Genomic DNA, 20812 nt, shown 5'->3' on the forward strand with positions numbered 1-20812 from the left:
GCTGTAATATTAAGTCATTTATATGTAAGGAGAATAGCAAAGATGAGAGTACTCTCCCTTGCCCTACACCGTGGGAAATGGAGAAATTGTCACTAGTAAGTCCATTATATTGCACATGTGCACTAGCAGATTTGTAAGACATAAAATGTATATTCCATAATTTACCAGTTACACCGATTTCTTTCAATTTCAGAAAAAGTCCGTCGTGCCAGATCTAATCAAACGCTTTCTCGTGATCTAGAAACCCAACATAAAGTTTAGATTTACTTTTCATAAACACGTTAATACATTCTTTGAGTGTGTATAAAGCGGGGATAGAACCATGTTCAGGAACAAATCCAAACTGTAAAGGATCAGGAAAAGTCTTATTAAGTGCAGTAAGCATTTTATTTATTCGATGAAGGACTGCTTTGTCATGTAATTTTCCAAATACGGATGTTAGGACAATAGCTCTGTAACTATTCGGATTACTCTTGTCTTTGTTATTTCCTTTATATAACGGAATAATTATGCCATGTCGATATAGTAATTGAATATATTCGCATTTAAGTATAATATTAAAAATATAACAAATCCATTTCAACAAGGTATTACCACCGTATATTATATGTTCGTTGTATACATAATCCGGTCCTGGAGCCTTACCACATTTTAAAGTTTTAATTTGCTCATATATTTCATCTTCAGTGTAGGACACATCGAAAAAAGCATTAAACGGTTTGCTAATTTGACTGCTATATTCACGATTTTTTTCTGTGACATCCATATAAAAAGATTGATCAAAATTGTCATTTTCGTGTTCATTAGGAGTATACAAATCGCTTAAATAACTCCACAACTTGCAAATATCCCCGTTATTAGTAGCTGTATTTCCATCATAATTCAAACAAGCTGCTGGCGATTTTTGTTGTCTATGCTTTCGCACTACACGATAAAATTGTCCTATATGTCCATTTCGGCTGCTTTTTGCACATCAGCAAATTTTTCAGATTCCCACAATCGCTCTGCATTACGTTTATGCTTTCGAAATTCTCTTTTTGATCTTTATACTGTTTATAAAAAATATTGTCGTTGTTTCGTGTCTGTCCCATTGACAGTCACGTTTTACGAGCTTGTTGTTACTTATTGTGGTAATAATCTAAGCTGTTACTTTTCCAGTACTGTTTTAGATAGTGTCTAAATTTTCCAGTGGGAATACAAGAATTTGCAGCGATATGCACAACATTTACAATCTTTGAGTTTATATGTTCTATATAATTTTCGTTTATTTCACAAGAGTTCAAAGGTAAAACTTCAAAATTTAGTAATTTGTCTAGTTCTGTTTGATAATATTTCTTCTCACATTCATCACATTTCGACCACATTAGACCTTTACGATAAAGATGAGATCTATTTGATGTATTACATAGCAAGTTCATATCCAAGAAAATCAAAAAAGGATAATGATCTGAAACATTAAATGGTCTGCAGTCATTTCTGACTTCTAAATTTGAAAAGCCATTACAAAAGAATTCTGGAATGAAAATATAATCAATCATAGTTTTACGTGTCATATCTTTAGACCTAAATGTAAAATCATGGCCTTTACGACCGGACATCAATGGGACAGGAGATAAATTATTTTTTGTAATGAAGTCTATGACATTTTTTGATTTACTACTTAAACTTGTTACTGCAATATCAGTATTAAAATCACCATCTATTACTGTTACACAATCAACTGACATTCTATCATAAATACTACACACAGTTTGAAAATATTGTAAATACTCTTCAGCTGAAAGATTTGTTGACGGTAGTAAAGTACCCATGATACATAAACTTTCATAACCATGCTTGGATAATTTGACAGCACAAATTCTGTCGTTATCAACAAATAAATTATAAGTCTTAAACCCAAATTTGTTCCTTACAAGAATAGCTACTCCACCAGAGCCTCTGTTTGAATTTACTGAACCAAAGCTAAATCATGAAAATACTCGAAAATCATTTGCTAACTCATATAAAAATGTAATATTAGAGATAGGACCTAATGAGTCCAGAAATACTTCTATCATGGCAATAAAGTATACAGATGTATATTCCCATTTTAAAATCAAGATATGGGTAAAAAAGATCGACATGTAATAAGCTCCATGATTGTTCTTAGAGATTATTTAAGTTTCATATATTAATCAAGACATTATAAATCGATATCTCCATTGGGGTCCATCTAACATGATAATGTCTTTGACCTTTTTCTTGCAACGTATATTGGAATTGCATGATTGGCAATGAATGAATATTGAACAGGATGCTTAACCTCTTAGACTGCCAAATTTCTGTTTGGAGTTTGTTATTCCTTTTGCTTTCAATTGTGTGTTTGAATCCGACACCTACATTCAACTGACATCATCGTACTGTCAAACGTGCAAGCCATTGCGCCTTTAATGGACATTATTTTCTGACATATATGAAAGCACTACAGTTGGACATCCTTATTGTTTCAAACCTTAATAGCATAAGGCTATGACTGCACAAGGAAATATATGCAGAGAGAAATCAAATGTCTGATTGGTACTTTCATAACACAGATTGTCTAAGCCTCTTAAAGTTCAAGTTTTATGAACCTCTAAATTGATCATGTTTGCATATGACATACATGCATCTTATTTTTTACTTATTTTACTTCAAGACTTGGTATTTGCAGACTGAATTCGTGAAAAACAAAAAGTCTTCAGTTGTTAACATTTATTTTAATAAAATAAGGATTTCAATCAAATACAAAAATGTAAAAGTAATATATATAAAAAAAAAATAATGACAGAAATGTCATAGGAATGTATAAGTATGCACATACATTCACACAAGATTGGTTCCTTATCCATGTATACGTATTGATTTGAGTTTCTCATTGATTGTTTTTTTTTATAACGAACATCTCCATGGTCAAGTCCTTTTTGCACCTACTGTGGATTCATTAATATTCGTTGGATACCAATTTTCCTTGATTTGGTGGGAACAGGGGAACCACAAATTTAAATGTTCAACGAAATACAAATTTTCCAAAGAAATGCATGCAATCTTTTCCAACACAACGAATTTAAATATCCTCTAATATGTGAGTTTTTCACAATCCACGAAAATTAGTACCCACAAAAATAAATGAATCCACAGTGTGATGCAGACTCAAATGGTTCAGAATTTCAATGGTTTTCATTGATTAGCAAAATAATAATACTCTTTTTATTTGCTACTTGTTACATTTTACCACAGTAGGGTTAACTGTGCTAAATTACTTACATTTTTATCATTTGTAACATCAAAAGTTAACAAGATGAATGGAATTAAACAATTTATAAAAACAAAAGCTACCAAGCTGAATCAGATCCCTCACAACTATTTATGCATTTTTTTTCAGATACACCTCTTATTTATTTCAACCAACATATTTTGGACATAATTTGTTGAGAGTTTAATTTTAACATTTTTAATAGTGATATAAAATATCAAAAATCTATCAGAAAAAAATCCTGCTGCATCTACAAACAATAGTTCTAGTTATTTAATTTACCTCTTTCTCAGTCTTAAAACCCTTTAAGGCTGTACAACAAATAATATCAATGCCAAAGATCAAGAAATATTAAGATTTTGGGCAGATGATCTTTAAGAGTCATTATATTCTTATATTCACACAGAACTATAAGAATTTTTATATCTTTTGTTTTCATATATTTCTTCTGCATTAATTATGTAGGAAAATTCAAAGCACTAAATATCTTATATTCATAAAGATTGTATATTGCACTTTTCAATACAAATGGGTAGCCACATTATTATGAGCATAAATAATATAAAACGAAATTTTACACACTATTCATTCATAGAGTCTAGTGTCAGTTTTTTTTTCTGACCAAGTAACAAATATTCCCACGATATGTAATCACATAAAAAGACACTTTATAATATTAAATGACATATCACACATTTTTGATAATATTTGTACACAGCACAATTCCATTAAGATATACAAAAAAATAACTAAACAAGTGAAACTGCGAGCTACTGCTCACTGATGATACCCCCGCCACAAGTGGATAATATTAATAGTGTAAAAATATGCAAGACGCATCACACGGTATAACTGACTTATATAAATCCTGAAACCAAATTTCAGAAATCCTTGTATTGTAGTTCCTGAGAAAAATGTGACGAAAATTTTCAACTTGGCTATCATGTGTAAAATCATACAAGTGTTCGGTAAACAGGAAGTTGTCAAGTGATCAATCTGAAAACGCATCACACTGTATAGCTGACTTAGATTAAACCTGAAACCAAATTACAGAAATCCTTGTGTTGTAGTTCCTGAGAAAAATGTGACGGAAATTTTCAACTTGGCTATCATGTGTAAAATCATACAAGTGTTTGGTAAACAGGAAGTTGTCAAGTAATCAATCTGAAAACGCATCACACCGTAAAGCTGACTTAGATAAACCCTGAAATCAAATTTCAGAAATCCTTGTATTGCAGTTCCTGAGAAAAATTGTGACAAAAATTTTCAACTTGGCTATCATGTGTAAAATCATACCAGTGTTCGGTAAACAGGAAGTTGTCAAGTGATCAATCTGAAAACACATCACACGGTATAACTGTCTTAGATAAACCCTGAAACCAAATTTCAGAAATCCATGTATTGTAGTTCCTGAGAAAAATGTGATGAAAGTTTCATGGGACGGACTGACTGACGGACTGACGGACGGACTGACAGACAGAGGTAAAACAGTATACCCCCCCTTTTTTAAAGTGGGGGTATAAAAATGAATTATATCTAATGACATATCTATCACACATGTTTTCATTAACTTAAAATGATAAATTTTAGACATGGTTTAAAACCCTTGTTTAAATTTTAAGTATGCAATAGACTTAAAAGCAGAAGTATATACAAGGAAGAATGCTTATATCCATACAATAATGTTTATATCATATTGCAGACAATAAATGAATTATCTTTCTACACGTTTGAAAACATTTGTTTCATCATACAAGATTTGAAAAAAAAACCCTCATGTATCTTATTTTTCACTACCCAGATAGGAATTCCAACAAAAAATTGTCTTTTACATTTTACAGGTCTCTGGCTATTTTGGAGTTTACCAATATTGCTTGAAAAAAGGAGCACAATTCTGATTAGTTCTGTAAACCTGTCATTTTAAATGTCCACGCCCATTCACATGGCATTGTTTCCACAGACAGGGGTGGTATCTGTATATAGATTCCCTTCCCACCAGGACCAGCAGTCCATGTCACTTTATCAGTATATCCCAACATGGTGACAGTTGTGTCCTTTGATGTTATAGATGCTCCAAGTTTGACCAAGTTATTGTCTGGCCATTCAAGCAGTATAGAATAAACATCAGTTTCTGTAGCTCCCTTCTTCATTGTATACCTAGAATGAGATGTATTCACTATTATATACTACAAGAATTTTAAGACTACAAAAACCATGAAAACAAGATGGAAGTCAGTCTAGAAAAAACATTTTTTTTAAAAATACACAAGTATTGAAGAAAAAAAATATATTGTTATATCATCATAGGCATTGTTAGAGCAGATTTATAAGTGGTATTCAACTGCTAGTGGACAAAATACATGGATTCAATTTCACAGAATAAGTATTTAACAAACATTGTTTATCTAAACATGAAATTAAACTCGAAAGTTAATTATCTCTTGTGAAAATATATATTTTTTTTATTAAATCTTATTGATTGGTTGAACATCAGTATACTTTTTCTACCTACCACACATTTTTAACTATAGTGTCGTTCTGGTGAACCCAGGGTCTAGTTCCGTAGATCCCATCTCCATTTACACGTAGCCACTGTCCCATCTGACGGAGTCTCTCTTCATAAATAGGACTAATCTTCCCATATTTTGTAGGCCCAACATTCATCAACATATTGCCTCCACAGCTAAATGGAAATATTGGAAACTTAATAAAATACTTGATTGGATAAAAAAGAATAAGTCCTATTATGAGTAAATAAAAAATATAGAACTGCTGCTGAGTTAAGTTTCTTTAAATTCCATTGAGGTTTTAATGTCTAAATGATGACAAAGCAGGAAATTAGTTATTTCATTGGCAATCATACATTAGGCCGTTTGTTTTCCCATTTGAATGGTTTTACACTAGTAATTTTGGGGCCCTTTATAGCTTGTTGTTACGTGTGAGCCAAGGCTTTGTGTTGAAGGCCCTACCTTGACCTATAATAGTTTATTTTTATAAATTGTTATTTAGATGGAGAGTTATCTCATTGGCACTTATACCACATCTTCCTATATCTATCTCCTTATTCTATAAAACCCACAAAGGATCCCACCTCTAACTTGTTGACTTTCATCTTTGTCTGGGAGACAAAGTGAAATTAATACTGGCATAAAAACATTTATCAAGGAATACCAAGTACTAAATTTATTTAATACCTGACGGTAGAAATAAACTGTTTAAGAAGATCCTCTATTGTAAGGTAGTCTTCAAGCCTAGCATTTCTTCTGTATCCCCAGGAAAATTTGTCTATTGTCATTGCATTCTCCCATTTGTGTTTCTGCACCTTGCCTTAAAACAAAACAAAAACTTAAATTCAATTTGGTAATCAGTTTTTTTCCACATTCTTCTTTACTTCCTCAATACATCATATACAATGCACATAACTTGGTTGATATTGTCCTTTTACCTCAATACATGTAATGAATTTTTTCCATTTTAATATTCATACTTTATAATTCAAGTCACTTTTGTGAGTTTACTTCATACTTAAGCTTTCTGTCCGTCAGGAAAATCCAAATGAATTTCCAAAACTTATAGGATATTTGTTCAAACAATTATAACGTCTTGAAAGGCTTTTATACTTTTTTGCTTTGAAGCCTTACATCGACGTCACCACAGCTAACTCGTATGTTCAGTTGGACTTTGAGAGATAATTTACTGCTTTATTAAAATATTTAGCTGATTTCTCCTTAAGATGACTCTTTTCAGGACTACAAAGTTTAGTTTTGCACCAAACTTGGTAAAAATTGAAGGACCTTAATTTCCAGATAATATAAAACAAAAGAAATTTGGGTCTGTCAAAATTTTCCAAGTTTAGTTAGGCGTCTAGGCAAAAAAGTATAATAGCCTTTCAAGACGCCATGATTATTTGAACAAGTATCCTATACTTATTTAGACTAATAGGATACATGATTACTAGATTTGACTCTATGTTTTAACTCTTATAGTGGACTTAGTAATCCCAGGTATAATTAATCTTTCACAGTATCCAATTTTATAAAAGTAATGAAAACCATATAAGTAGGAGATAATTAAGCACATATACCATAATAGTATAAATACCTGGATTATATCTATCAGAACATGTATAAAATCCTCCATGTTTACAGGAACACCCAGATCCCCATCTATCATTGGTCACTACTGTATCTTTCACAGGACTGCAAAAGTGAGCAAAAATGATGTTACTTAGTACCATTATAATTACAAAAATCTTACCAACTTGGTGTGAACATTTTTATTTATATAAAATTGAGAAATACATCAAAAAATCATCTTCTTTATCTGGTAACAATTTGTGAGACATAAATGACACCTGATATCTACTCAATAGATTTAAGAATTCCCTTTGCCTAAAAAACTTAGGTACCATGTGGGCCTATCTCAGATTAACATATATTGTACTTGTTGGCTTGATGAGTTCATGAATTTTGAATTTCTTTAAAATTGTGGCCTATTTGCACACAGTTTTCATAACTTGTAACATTTTATTCGGTGGTTACTCATATAACTGAAGCTGATACCAACCTTTCATTATAAAGCCAAGCCAGGAAGTTGGTTGAATTCCAGTATGTATCATTGGCCTCCCAGTCTCCATCAGACCAAATAACTTCAGGTTTGTAAGCATTCACAAGTTCATATAATTCAGGCATAGTCTTAGTCTGAAAAAAGATCATTTAGATATTACTGTTACAGATACTTACAGTGTACTCAAAATCAAAAAATGTACTTTTATCTATACATATCCATGATTCTAATGCTAAAATAATTCATTTCTGTTATACATGTATATAAGTAACATAATATAGTAAAACAACAAAGGCTGCAATGTTTTAGACAAAGTTGAACAAGGAATATATAGGCTGTTATATTTTTTAACATTTCGTTTAGATCAGATGATCTGTTTTCTCTATATTTGTTTCCCCAACTATTGTTTATTTTTTATTTGGGAACATTTTTTTTTATAAATCTTGATTAATTCTACTTGACCTGTTGTCCATGTCAATTGTACTATATATTCAAATGGTTTTTTTTGTATCCTTACCTGTAAAATATATGAGTTTTATTTAAAATTGATTGACATGTAGACATCATAATTGACGAAACAAAAATATTGATTAGTTTGTAAAACATTACCTTGACAAAGTCTTGTTTCTTAAATCCTGAACCTTTGTCATCTAAATATCTTGGATTAAACCATTCAAACAGTGAGTGGTACAGTCCAAACTTCATCTGTGTTTTAGCTCTAACTGCAGCTGCTAACTCACCTGTAAAAATTAACAATACACAAACTAAACTGTTTACATTATTCATGTTACATTTAATGGAGGGTATACATTATGTAATTTTTAAAATACCACTAATAATAAATGAAAAATATTTATCATTTACATTTAGAGATCATTGAAGCATGATCGAGGATCATAAGCCATATATTCCACAGATAAAATGTTCTGTCTTTTTATTTACCAAAAAAGTAGCAGGTTCATGTATGATAAAAATTCCAATTTTTTTAACGTTATGAAATGCTCATTTATCACATAATTCATAAATGTAGCATGTGTATTTCCCGATATATTGAATTTTCTTATCTATTGTTGATACATTTTGAACATGTGTGTAGTAATCATCAATGAGAGGGGGTAGGAAGTTCCTGATCCCGAAATCCGGTCTTAAAAAATTCCCGGATCCCGAAAGGGTCAATCCTGAAATCCCAAGCTTAAAAACACCCGATCCCGGAGTCCCGATAAAGGTCCTATCCCCCCTCATCAATAGATGCATATGTCTAATATTATATTTTCAGGTGAACTCCTATCCACATCTCTCTTTATTCATATACATGTAACATGCAGTAAAGTAGTAAATAATCTTACCAACAAGATCTCTGTTAGGACCAGTAGCATTAGAATTCCAGTTAAAGGAATACTTAGATGGCCAGTTGGTGTAACCTTCATGATGTTTACTTGTCAAAACAATATATCTATAAATGCAGTAAATAAACTGATTAAAAAACATCAACATCAGAATGTATGATAAATCATGTATCAAGATGATGAATAAATATTTAGCAAAAATGCTGAACAACTGGTTTTATATTGAAAAAAAATGTAAAGGGTTCTGCAGAACCCCGTGTCTAACTCTCACTCTGGGATTGCTACCGTCAGTCTTAATGAGTAATGTTGACTTTTAATTAAAAACATGTCCTTATGATGATTTGTAATATAAATTACAAAATTTAATTCAACACTTTTCTTCATGAAGATAGGAATAATTCTTACTTTGCACCAGAATCCTGAAACATTTCAGCCCATTCTTCTGGAACAAAAAACTCTGTTGTGAACATAGCTGCAAAATCTGCATATGTAAAATCTGGACGGTAGTTTTTCTGCATGTAGTCTAAAACAGCCGGCATTGGTTGGCCTTTCCATTGCCACCAAAACCACTCAGACGAAAAGGCTGGTACAGAAAATACACCCCAGTGAATAAATATACCAAGCTTAGCATCATCATACCATCCTGGAAGTGGTCTTGCATCTAAAGATGCCCATGTTGGATCGTATTTCAATGAATTAACAAACGAAAATAGCAAAACAAAACAAACCAGGTAAGTGGCCATTTTGTTTTTACTACTATGTCACATGATACATTTATGTAAACTCAGGTATTACATGCAGACCAGAGGCTATGCTTCAAGGCAGAGTGTCATGTCAAAAGAAATTGTACAAGAGATTTCTGATATATGAAAACACAGTATAGATATCAACTCGATTCTTAATAGTCGTGGCAAAGATGATTTGAATATCCCTGTAGTTTTATCTACAAACCATATTAAAATAATTCATGTATAGTATGTCACAACGGACACATAAACCACACATTCATCGAGTTCACCGAAATAAGACAAATACACAAATTTGCATGTTTATTTTTTAACAATGAGTAATTTCTTATTCTAATTTTATTGTTGTTTGTTGTCAATAATTCTTTAATGTTAAGGAATAATTGGAATATATATATTTAAATAATGGACCCGGTTTTCCCCAATTTCGAAACATTCTTGACATACAATATATAAGATTTTTTTTATCACTCTTTAACTTATAGTTTGATATGTCACCCTTGGTATCATAACTCTTATTTTACTGTTGACTCGTGATTCTTATTTCACCATACGTTTGATTTTTTTCTCTCTAATGGACACCAACCTAGCACATGATAGTTGACTTGATTGTATATTCATGTTAAAAGAAAAAATATTCAAAGAAGAACAGTCGAAAATAGTGCTCCTGGAAACTCGTTGCCAGTACCTAGAATCCAAGAATTGTGAATTGGAATCATTAGTCAATACAATGAAGCGTAGACTTGACATGAACACTAGTACTAATATCAATAATACGCAAGGTATGGGGCACTCAACACCATTAAATGAACAAATGCAAGGAAAAATTAACAACAGAATACTAGCCTTCCATGAAAAATTAACAAATCTCGTTATGGACCAGGTAGAAAATCAGCTACAGAAAGTAGCCGAGAGCCTTAACATCACTGATGAAAGACTAGATATACATCATGAAAATAGTAGAGCTGCAATGAATATAGCCTCAACAGTAAGCACGAGCGTACCTACAAACCCTGAGGTCATCCAGAACCCTCTCAAGAACAAAGTTTGCAATGGCGTAGCACAAGTAAATATGAACTACCCGCCAAGAATAGAGTCTACAAGCTTTAAACCAGGGTGCAATATAATGACATCAGGATATAATGTAAATGAAGGCCATAGAGGACAAGTCTTAGGCTCTGATGCTATCAACAACAGCGATACTGTTCGGTACAACTTTTCGCCGCTTATATATAATGCTCACCAGAATACAGGACAAATGACACCTATCATCATAACCCAGATGCCATTCGTACATAATACTGCCCCACAGGAAAGACCCTCTATACCATCATTACCGCAAAAATTGACATCAATCAGCAGGCCTCAGTACATACAACCGAATAACAGAAAACATGTTACGGTACAAGACCGGAGACGTAACGAGCAAAGCAGAAACAATAGTGCTAGAACCGATGTTTCTGACATAGAGTCAGCTAATCACAATCAACAAGTCTTAGTTGCCAACCCGTTAATCCCAAATCACCAAAGCATTTTTTAGGCCAACAAAGCCTCCAATGGCAGATCAGGTAGCACAACCAACAGAAGCCTCAAATACTTCACTGCAAATAGTATCATTCAACTGTAAAAGTATTAAATCATGCAGTGCAACGGTTAGGGATCTGATTAGACAAAACGACTTTGTACTTATTCAATAACATTGGTTATTTGAAGGACAATTAAAAATGATAGGAGAAATTGATGCAAATGTGAGCTATGCCGCTAAAGGGGTGGATAAGTATGATCCACTCCCACCGATATATTTGCTAAGAGGTTATGGAGGAGTAGCTATAATATGGAAAATGAATTTGGATAGTATAATTAAAACATTAGATGACGGAAGAGAGCGCGTATACAATGCGTGGAAGTCTTGGGGAAAGATAATAACAATCTGATATTAATATCAATTTATTTGCCATCAACGGGAAGTCGAGACCATTATGAGGAATTTTAAGACACTATAGACCAACTTAATGAAATAGTGCTAAAATATCATTTCACACATTACATCATAATTGGAGGAGATCTAAACGAAGACTTAGGAAACATCGATAGAATAAATAAGAGAAAGGACTATCTGGAAAAATTTGTAAAAGAGACTGGGCTTAAATACGACAATGAAGGAAAGACATTCGTAGAGGTCAATGGAGAAGAATGCTCAGAACTGGACTACTTCCTACATAAACTTGGAAAAATCAAGCCAACACACAAGCAAGTGTTGAATAGCATTATGAACAACACGTCAGACCATCATCCTATAAAAATAAAAATATTATATGGAATCTCGAGTGATGCTGATTGCAAAAATCTAACTAAGGACTGTACAAACCGAGCTGTCAAATGGGATAAAGTTGATATTGACCTATATGTAGCCATTACAAATGAACAGTCAGATTCTGTATTGAACATGCCGCTAGAAACATTAGAACAAGCTACATCCGTCTTAGAGCAGGTGCATGGATTTCTAAATGATGCTGCCACTACATGTGCCTCAAACAAACCTAGGTACAACGCAAAACCTAAACTGAATGTATGGTCTGCAGATATAAAGTTAGCCCTAGATGAGATGCGTAAATATTATGCGCAGTGGGTCAAGCAAGGAAAAATAAAGGACCCTGAAAATTATATATACCAACAAAGATTGAGAACTAAAAAGGAATTTAGGCGACAGGTGCGAATTGAAAATGCTAAAGTCAAAGATACTGAGAAACAACGCATAATGGAAACAAGAACAAAGGATACAAAACTATTCCATCAACTTGTAAAGAGCAATAGAAAGCACAGGGGTAATACTATCATGGATCTGCACGTAGGAGACATATGTATGTCTGGTGAGCAAAATATTATGGAAGGCTTCAAACAGCACTTTAGAAACTTAGCAACTCCAGAGGAATCTACAGTCTTAGAGAATAGACAATATCACCAGCAAGTAGAATATGAAATAGGATTAATTACGGAGATGGTGAAAGATAAGAATATACCACCGGCCACACTAGAAGAACTACAAAAGGCTATCAAATCAATTAATAAAGGAAAATCAGCTGATATCTACGGAATCACTGTCGAACATATATTGCATGCAGGAAAAAATTTGGAAATGTTGCTACTGAACCTCATAAACTTAATATTCAAAGAAGGCAAGGTACCAGACATGCTAAAGGAGGGATTACTCCCTTTTAAGTTTAAGAACAAAGGCGAGAAAAACATAGCAACCAATTACAGAGGAATCACTGTATTACCTGTGTTAAACAAAGTGATAGAAACAATTGTGAAATTAAGGATCAACCCAACAGTTCTTATAACACAAAATGTAACTCAACGAGGATTTACAGCAGGCTCAGGACCGGCAAATGCAGCATTACGGTCGAAGAAATATACCGTGAAGCCAAAGACAACAATCAAGAATATGAACTTGTACTGCTGGACGCAAAATCAGCCTTTGATGTATTCATACATTCCCATCTAATGAAACGTCTCTTTCATGCTGGAATTTATGATAAACACTGGACAATCATTCAGAGTATGCACACAAATGCAACAAGTGCAGTTAAATGGAATGGCAAAACTTCAGAGCTATTTAATGTACTACAAGGAGTACGCCAGGGAGGGGTCCGAAGTACGGATCTATACAAGCTTTACATCAATCCTCTACTTAACATGCTGGAAACATCAAATTTAGGATGTAGAATCGGAAATATACTCTGCAATACTAGCGCATGTGCAGATGATGTCGCACTCATGAGCAAAAAGACGACCGATATGCAAGTACAAATCAATATGGCAAACACTTTTGCTGGCATGGAAGGATATAAACTACAGCCCCAAAAAAGCGTCGCTATTAACATCAAACCTAAGCCATCAAAGAAAGACACGCTACTAGAAGAATATACATTAAATGAAGCTATTATGCCGAGAGTTGACTCAGCTATGCATTAAGGAATAATCCGAACGAACTCTTTGAAGCAAAATATCATAGCAAATATTGAGGAGAATATAAAAAAATCAAGAAGAAGTGCTTATGCTCTACTTGGCAGTGGCTTCCATGGTGAAAATGGACTAGATATGGAAACTATAATACACCTGTTTAAAATCTATATCTTGCCCGTGTTATTATATGGAATAGATCTATTAACACCACAATCTCTGGATCTAGAGAAATTTGAGAAATTTCAAAAGAAAATGCTCAAACAACTGATGTCACTTTCAACTAATACACCAGATCCGGCAATTAACATCTTGACGGGAATTCTACCAGTTGAAGCACAAATACACTTAAAGGTCATGACCCTATTCATAAATGTATGTACCCAACCCAACGAAAGTTTAGAAAAACAACTAGCAAGGAGGCAATTGTGCATCAAGTCAATGAATAGTAACAGCTGGTTTATTAAAGTAAAAACAATCATGTTAAAATACGATCTAGGAAATGCAAGTGAGTGGCTAGATATTCAGATGAAAAAGGATGAACTGTTAAATAAAGCTAAAGAAGGTATCAATGCCTACTGGATTGAACGAACATCATCTCTAGCTAAGCTCTATAACGGCCTCAGATACCTCAACAGTGATATATTCATGCCAGGGAAGATACATCCAATATTACGAATCAAGCACCAATCTCCAAGAGACAGCAAGAGAGTACCCACCAAGATCAAACTATTAACTGGAACTTATATTCTACAACCTTTAAGATATAAGATATACAAAGAAGGAGCCGAAGATCATTGTATAGCCTGTGACTGCAAAGAAGAGACATTAGAACATTTGCTTATAGAATGTGAAGCGTGGAATTACCTGCGAGATCCAATATTACAAACAATTAAGAACCTACTAACCACAAACGGGAATGTGCGAGTAGAAGATCCCACATGTGAAATGACAATTCAAGTATTAATGGACATTACAAAAATACAAAAGATATACAGAATCACATCTGACCTGATATCTCAAATAGAATTCCAATCAAGAAGACTAGTGTTCCTCATACACAACGCACGATATCAACTGGTGATGAAAGACCAAGCAAAGAAAAAGGCTGCCTGAGAATGGGGGCAAGGATGGGAGGACAGCAATGTAAAATTTTAAACAAAACATTTTAAAAATGTATTCGAGTTAATACTAAACTTAACAGTATAATCCTTCTTATTAAATCTTAAGAGTTTCAGTTCATAAATATTCTGTGAATTAACTATAAATAGTTGTAAAAACATCATCTTACTAATTGTTCTCATAATACACAGCGAATAATTTAGTGTTAAATTAACTTTAAAGATAAAAAGAAGAATTTTAAAGGGCAAAGACCAAAATCTTTTTATTTTTATTTCATCTGGTTAATTATCTAAAAAGTGAATATGTAACCTAATCTGTAAATGTTATCATATTAAATATCGATTAGTAACCAAAAATAATAAACAAAATAAAAAAAGTTTTAAAAAATTAATAATAAAATATATAAAAAATAACTGCTAAAAGTAAAATCAAAATTTTTCCTTTAATTGCATGTTTAAAGTATTAAACTGTAAACTTCCCATGTAAAATTCAAAATAAAATATGTAAACCTCCTTTGTAAAAACACATAAAGACTTAAAAAAAAATGTAAATATAGTGTATATATAATGTTGTTGTTTTACGATTGTTAATTTATTCTTCATGTATATATTATTTTTTATTTTCTTTGGTGGTGGAACTGTTCGACATACGGAAGTATGGTTACCCTACAAAGGGTGTAAAGATCCAGAGAAGAAGAAGAAGTTTAGTACAATTGAAATAAAGCCTCCTTAAAGATGAGAAGAAAAATACAGTGTAAAACCTCTTTTCACTTTCATATACATCAACTTTGCCTGTTCATTCATTTTTAGTTTTTCCCATTAAGTTTGATTTTATCAAATATACTAGTATCTGAGAGATGAAAGGAGTAGGGGCAATAAGGCCCTTATTTGGCCCAAAAAATACTGCAAATTTAAAAGTTATCTTACATATTCTTAATTTACTGAAACCTTGACTAAGGTATTCGGGACTATGAAAAACAAAACGAATTTGACATCGAACAAGTTACCATGACAACAAATCAAGACTTAATTTGTACATTTTGTTAATTTTGTTAATTTTCCTTGTTTTTTCATCAAATTTAAAGTATATTTTAGATTGAAAAAGTATGCGCGCACCCAAGAAACAACTTTATATTTGGTGAGATTGTGCCAATACTAGTAGTTATAATAAAGCTTCTGTTAAATTATTTTGTTGTTTCTCGGCTGCGCAGGTTGTTTCACAACGGAAATAAAGATAGAAAAGTGCATAAATTCTGTATTTTTCATCGTTTTTTGGGAAAGTAGTACACAATATGACGTAATTGTGACGTCATCAGATAAAAATCTTTATGTTTTTCATTTATATTTCTTGATTCTATGCATTGTTAAACATTATGTGCCAATTTGAAATAGTTATCAAAACTTTTATTTTCTTGGGCCAAAACAAGGCCTTAATGCCCCTACTCTTATAGGATAGAATTTAGGATACTACATAGAAAAAAAATCAACTCTAACCAATGTATACCCTATTTTTGGTTTACCTTGCAAACATCATGATAATGCTCATCCATTTCCATAATCAGGAGCAGTCGTCCTTCTTTGTCTGTTTCAGCTCTGTTTCATAACAACATCAAATCAAGATGTGCACCTGCTCAGGTGATCGGTCTGAATAAATAAACGGTACCAATTTTCTTGCACCAGATGCGCATTTCGACAATACATGTGTCTGAACCTGGAACTGAATAGTTAACATTGCTCCCGTTTTTTTAGCTGTTGTAACTGCTGTACTTTCACTGAATGGTGATTCATCAGAGCCTGTTGTTTAAGTCTCTCATATCATCTTCAGTTTATTATGCATACTTCTGTCATATTCATTAGTGATAAATCTCCAGCTCTCATCGCTTTTTCTTCATATCAACTGTGAAAACAGTCCTGCTTGTCTACACTTTGGAAAAAGTAAAATCACTAAAATACTGACCTTCGAGGAAACATCAAAACAGAAAGTCCCAATCAAATGGCAAAATCAAATGATAAAACACATCATACGAATGGACAACAACTGTCATATTCCTGACTTGGTACAGGCATTTTAAAATGTAGAAAATGGTGGATTGAACCTGTTTTTTAGCGCTAAATCTGTCACTTGTACGACAGTCGCATTATCTTAAGCTTAATAGTCTTCTTCCTCTATGCTTCCACAACTCATTAGGTCCCTAGCGCTTCTCATACTGTCTGCACTTTAGAGACCTAGCACCTTACTTCAATCATCAATCACCACGTCCTCGCGTCCTCCATTCTCGTTGAATTTAATCGTCTACAAGCTGCTGGTATTTTCCCATCTTTCTTTCGTTTGCCTCATCCATCCTTTCTTCCCACGTGATTGTCAGTTCCAGTAATTAGACTGTCTGCCGTGTCCCCTGTGATCAGAACACAATATATGGTTTACGCAATGTTGATGCTATTTCTGATGAAAACACGTTCGTTGCTGAATGTCGGCAGTCATCTTCCAGCAGTCTGTTGCTGTTGCGAGAATCCACAGGCATTCTAGTGTTCTGTCTTTGCTCCGTCCAACCTCGCCATTATTTTCAGTAAATTATCATGTCACCATTTGAAAACACCATCCTTCAGGCCTAGGGCTATTGGAAATGATAACAACATTTTGTCCTTGCATATGATACAGGGGCCTCAATGTCCGATTGGTGTAAGTAATCTAGCCTGTGAAGACTAACGCTTTGGTTCGAACCAAGCACATGGTAGATGTGCTCGACTTCAATCTTAATTGACAAAGATTGTCAGATTTCCCACTGAAGGTCAGTGGTTTCTTTTCAGATTCCTTCACCAATTAAACCTGACCGCCATGAAATATCTTCATAATGCTGAAAGTGGCCTAAAACACTAATCAATTAATTGGACCTAAAGTGCTTATTTGATCTTCAACCAATCAATCCCCATGTATAGAGATTTGAATAGAATTTTTAGGAGATCATAGTAGGAAACTCGCTCAGTATCCCTCCATAATCAAAATCTTGCTTTAGGCAAAGGTCGTGTTTCTAGCCCCTTGCCAACTTATTTGACATCGTTGCTAGTGCATACCTATTGCAATTATATACCTGCTCTCTTCTTTTATTTAATGTATTTCCTGCTGTACTAGATACGGTCTCTTGCTTTTCTGCTGTGTCAAATCTTGGTTTTCATGTTAAACCAAATCGTTGTCTGTCCCCTGATTGTAACACCAAAAATGACACTGGTACTAGATATAGGAAGATGTGGTGTGAGTGCCAATGAGACAACTCTCCATCCAAATAACAATTTAAAAAGTAAACCATTATAGGTTAAAGTACGGCCTTCAACACGGAGCCTTGGCTCACACCGAACAACAAGCTATAAAGGGCCCCAAAATTACTAGTGTAAAACCATTCAAACGGGAAAACCAACGGTCTAATAGTCTTGTCTCTGCCTCTATCACTATATCCTCTTATATAAGTCAACGATCTGAGTGGCACTCGCTGCTTAGTCCCTGCACTATGCAAGCCAATGCTGCTGAGTTTCATTGGAACACCAAGCCATCGTCTGAGACAAGGACTGATCTTCCCTCTTAAACCTCAACTTTCCATATAGGAAACTCATTTAGCAATAACGATCATAATATCCTTGGTTGATATATCCAATAAAATTGAGAATGGAATTTGAATTTCGTTCCTCCTCCTTCTTATAATATTACTGTCTTTGCTATCACACACATGCCTTTTATAAATGCATCATTGGTGATTGCCTTATACCTGAGTGTCTCCTACTGGCAGTCTCCACGGACAGAGGTTTATGGCTGCTGTCATTAATATCTTTGACACAGTACATCCTGTTGTGTATATCCCTGCTTATAAGCCTCTGCTATTTCCTTTAAATTCCTTCTGTGAATTTCATTTCGTTATGATCAAAGTGTGACCCTGATAACAGATACAATATGGTACTTATTCAATGTCATTTTTACCAGTTTATGAGGTATGGACTCAAAAGACTAAGCAATATCTAGCCAAAGTACTGTTCAGTTGCTTTCTTCTCCTTTGTCCCAATTAAGATGTTTTAAAACATTAGTGCGTTTATTAATACATCCTGAAACCTCAGGCATGCCTCCTCTCTGAACTGATATGCTCAGTATTAGTTGCTAAGCAAGAATATTGTGTCATCCTCTTCGATTAAACAGATAAGATTTAATTTATATGCAATATATGTAATCCTTTATCATTTAATTTTTTTTTTATAGATATGTTGATTTGAAATTTATAGGTTTAAAAAAAAACTTTATTGGTGAAAATATGTGAAAAAAAGAATACTAACTGAAAGGAATAGCAACTTTTTATCAGGATCAGTTTATTGAAATTGAACACAAGGATGACCTAAAGCTTTGAAAAATTAAGGATTTCAGTCGTATGATAAACTTCCCATTCTGAATTAATAACATATCCTTTGTCCTGACATACAGGATTTACATATCACAGCTGATACAATATGCCAGAACATGTCCCCCTTATAGCAATAACAAAAAGGAGGTATATTCATAACTGAAAAACATCTCCAGCATAGTTGCAAGGAAGAAAGATTTCATGGTTACCCTTAGGGACGACATCAACAGTTCAATGAAGGTTAAAAAACATAATTTACATAGTTTTTTCATTTACCCCCTACCCCCTTCTTAACTTAATTTGGGAAAAAATTATTGACCCATATGGATATATGTAAAAATCAATGTCAGATAACCAAATCTTGCAGCAGTTCAACCCCCACCCCCAAACTATTTGAATTAAGTTTTTTTTTTTTTTTTTTTTTTTTTTATCTTACATTGATCTTTTGATGTCTTCCCTTAAAATTAGTGGAATACTAGAACACTTCAATTTCATAACTAACTAGAAATTATTATGAATTAAGGAATGTATCTCCCTCATGCAAAGCTCTGATTCCTTTCACAGATTTGGCTATACTTTTTTGGACCTTTTGGATTATAGCTCTTCATCTTTTATATAAGCTTTGGATTTCAAATATTTTGGCCACGAGCATCACTGAAGAGACATGTATTGTCGAAATGCGCATCTGGTGCAAGAAAATTGGTACTGTTAATTTTATTTATAACTAGCATATGATTGCTTATATCCACTTCATTTGAACTAGGGTGGATAGTTATCTCATTTTCTAAATTATAATCCTGGTACCTTTGATAACTATTTCAATCATATCATACACTTTATTTTTATATAAAAGGTATTTTAACTTTGTAATAGATCCAACCTTTCCATTGAAGTCCATCTGGCATGTTTATCATCTTTTCAGCTTTGCATTTTCAACTGACGTTTTAGTTTTATTATGGGGAATGCATTTGAATTCTGAGCAGGTGATCTTACACATGGTAGTGCGTTGGGTCATACTTCTGTTTAAAGTTGATTCATCCAGTTGGTTTTACTTGTCTGTGTGGACATAAAATATATTTTCAACTGGCATCAGTATGATGACTTTATACTTTAAAATAAATGCTTAATACGTTCAAAGCACTCAAGTAACACAATTCATTTTCTCAAATGGTGTAGAATTATGGGAACACAATTGTTTGTCATCCTTTTTGGATCAGACCTTACTATCAAGATGTTATGAGGGCACATGGTAATCTATGCAGATGAAACTCAATTTTTAAGTTGTTCTTTAACAACACAGACTTTTGGATCCTCAATGCTCTTCAACTTTGTACTTGTTTGGCTTTATAAATATTTTGATATGAGCGTCACTGATGAGTCTTATGTAGACGAAAAGCGCATCTGGCATACTAAATTATAA

The 20812-nt window shown here is 33.3% G+C and overlaps 2 protein-coding genes across 2 annotated transcripts; one reads left to right on the top strand and one right to left on the bottom strand.

Moving 5' to 3' along the window:
* Positions 1-2720: 2720 nt before the first annotated feature.
* LOC134712795 (alpha-L-fucosidase-like) lies at positions 2721-10091 on the bottom strand. The gene is made up of 8 exons (XM_063574671.1): positions 9589-10091; positions 9184-9290; positions 8447-8577; positions 7838-7971; positions 7373-7470; positions 6466-6598; positions 5784-5954; positions 2721-5428 (listed from the first exon to the last, which is right to left on the bottom strand). The coding sequence occupies exons 1-8, from the start codon at positions 9924-9926 to the stop codon at positions 5170-5172; spliced, it is 1371 nt and encodes a 456-aa protein (XP_063430741.1). The 5' UTR covers positions 9927-10091; the 3' UTR covers positions 2721-5169.
* A 3342-nt stretch (positions 10092-13433) lies between these two features.
* On the top strand, positions 13434-13904 carry LOC134699019 (uncharacterized). Its single transcript, XM_063560713.1, has one exon. The coding sequence runs from the start codon at positions 13434-13436 to the stop codon at positions 13902-13904; it is 471 nt and encodes a 156-aa protein (XP_063416783.1).
* The last annotated feature ends 6908 nt before the right edge of the window (positions 13905-20812 follow it).

The sequence above is a fragment of the Mytilus trossulus genome, chromosome 1, assembly GCF_036588685.1.
Source record: "Mytilus trossulus isolate FHL-02 chromosome 1, PNRI_Mtr1.1.1.hap1, whole genome shotgun sequence".
Taxonomy (NCBI): Eukaryota; Metazoa; Mollusca; class Bivalvia; order Mytilida; family Mytilidae; genus Mytilus; species Mytilus trossulus.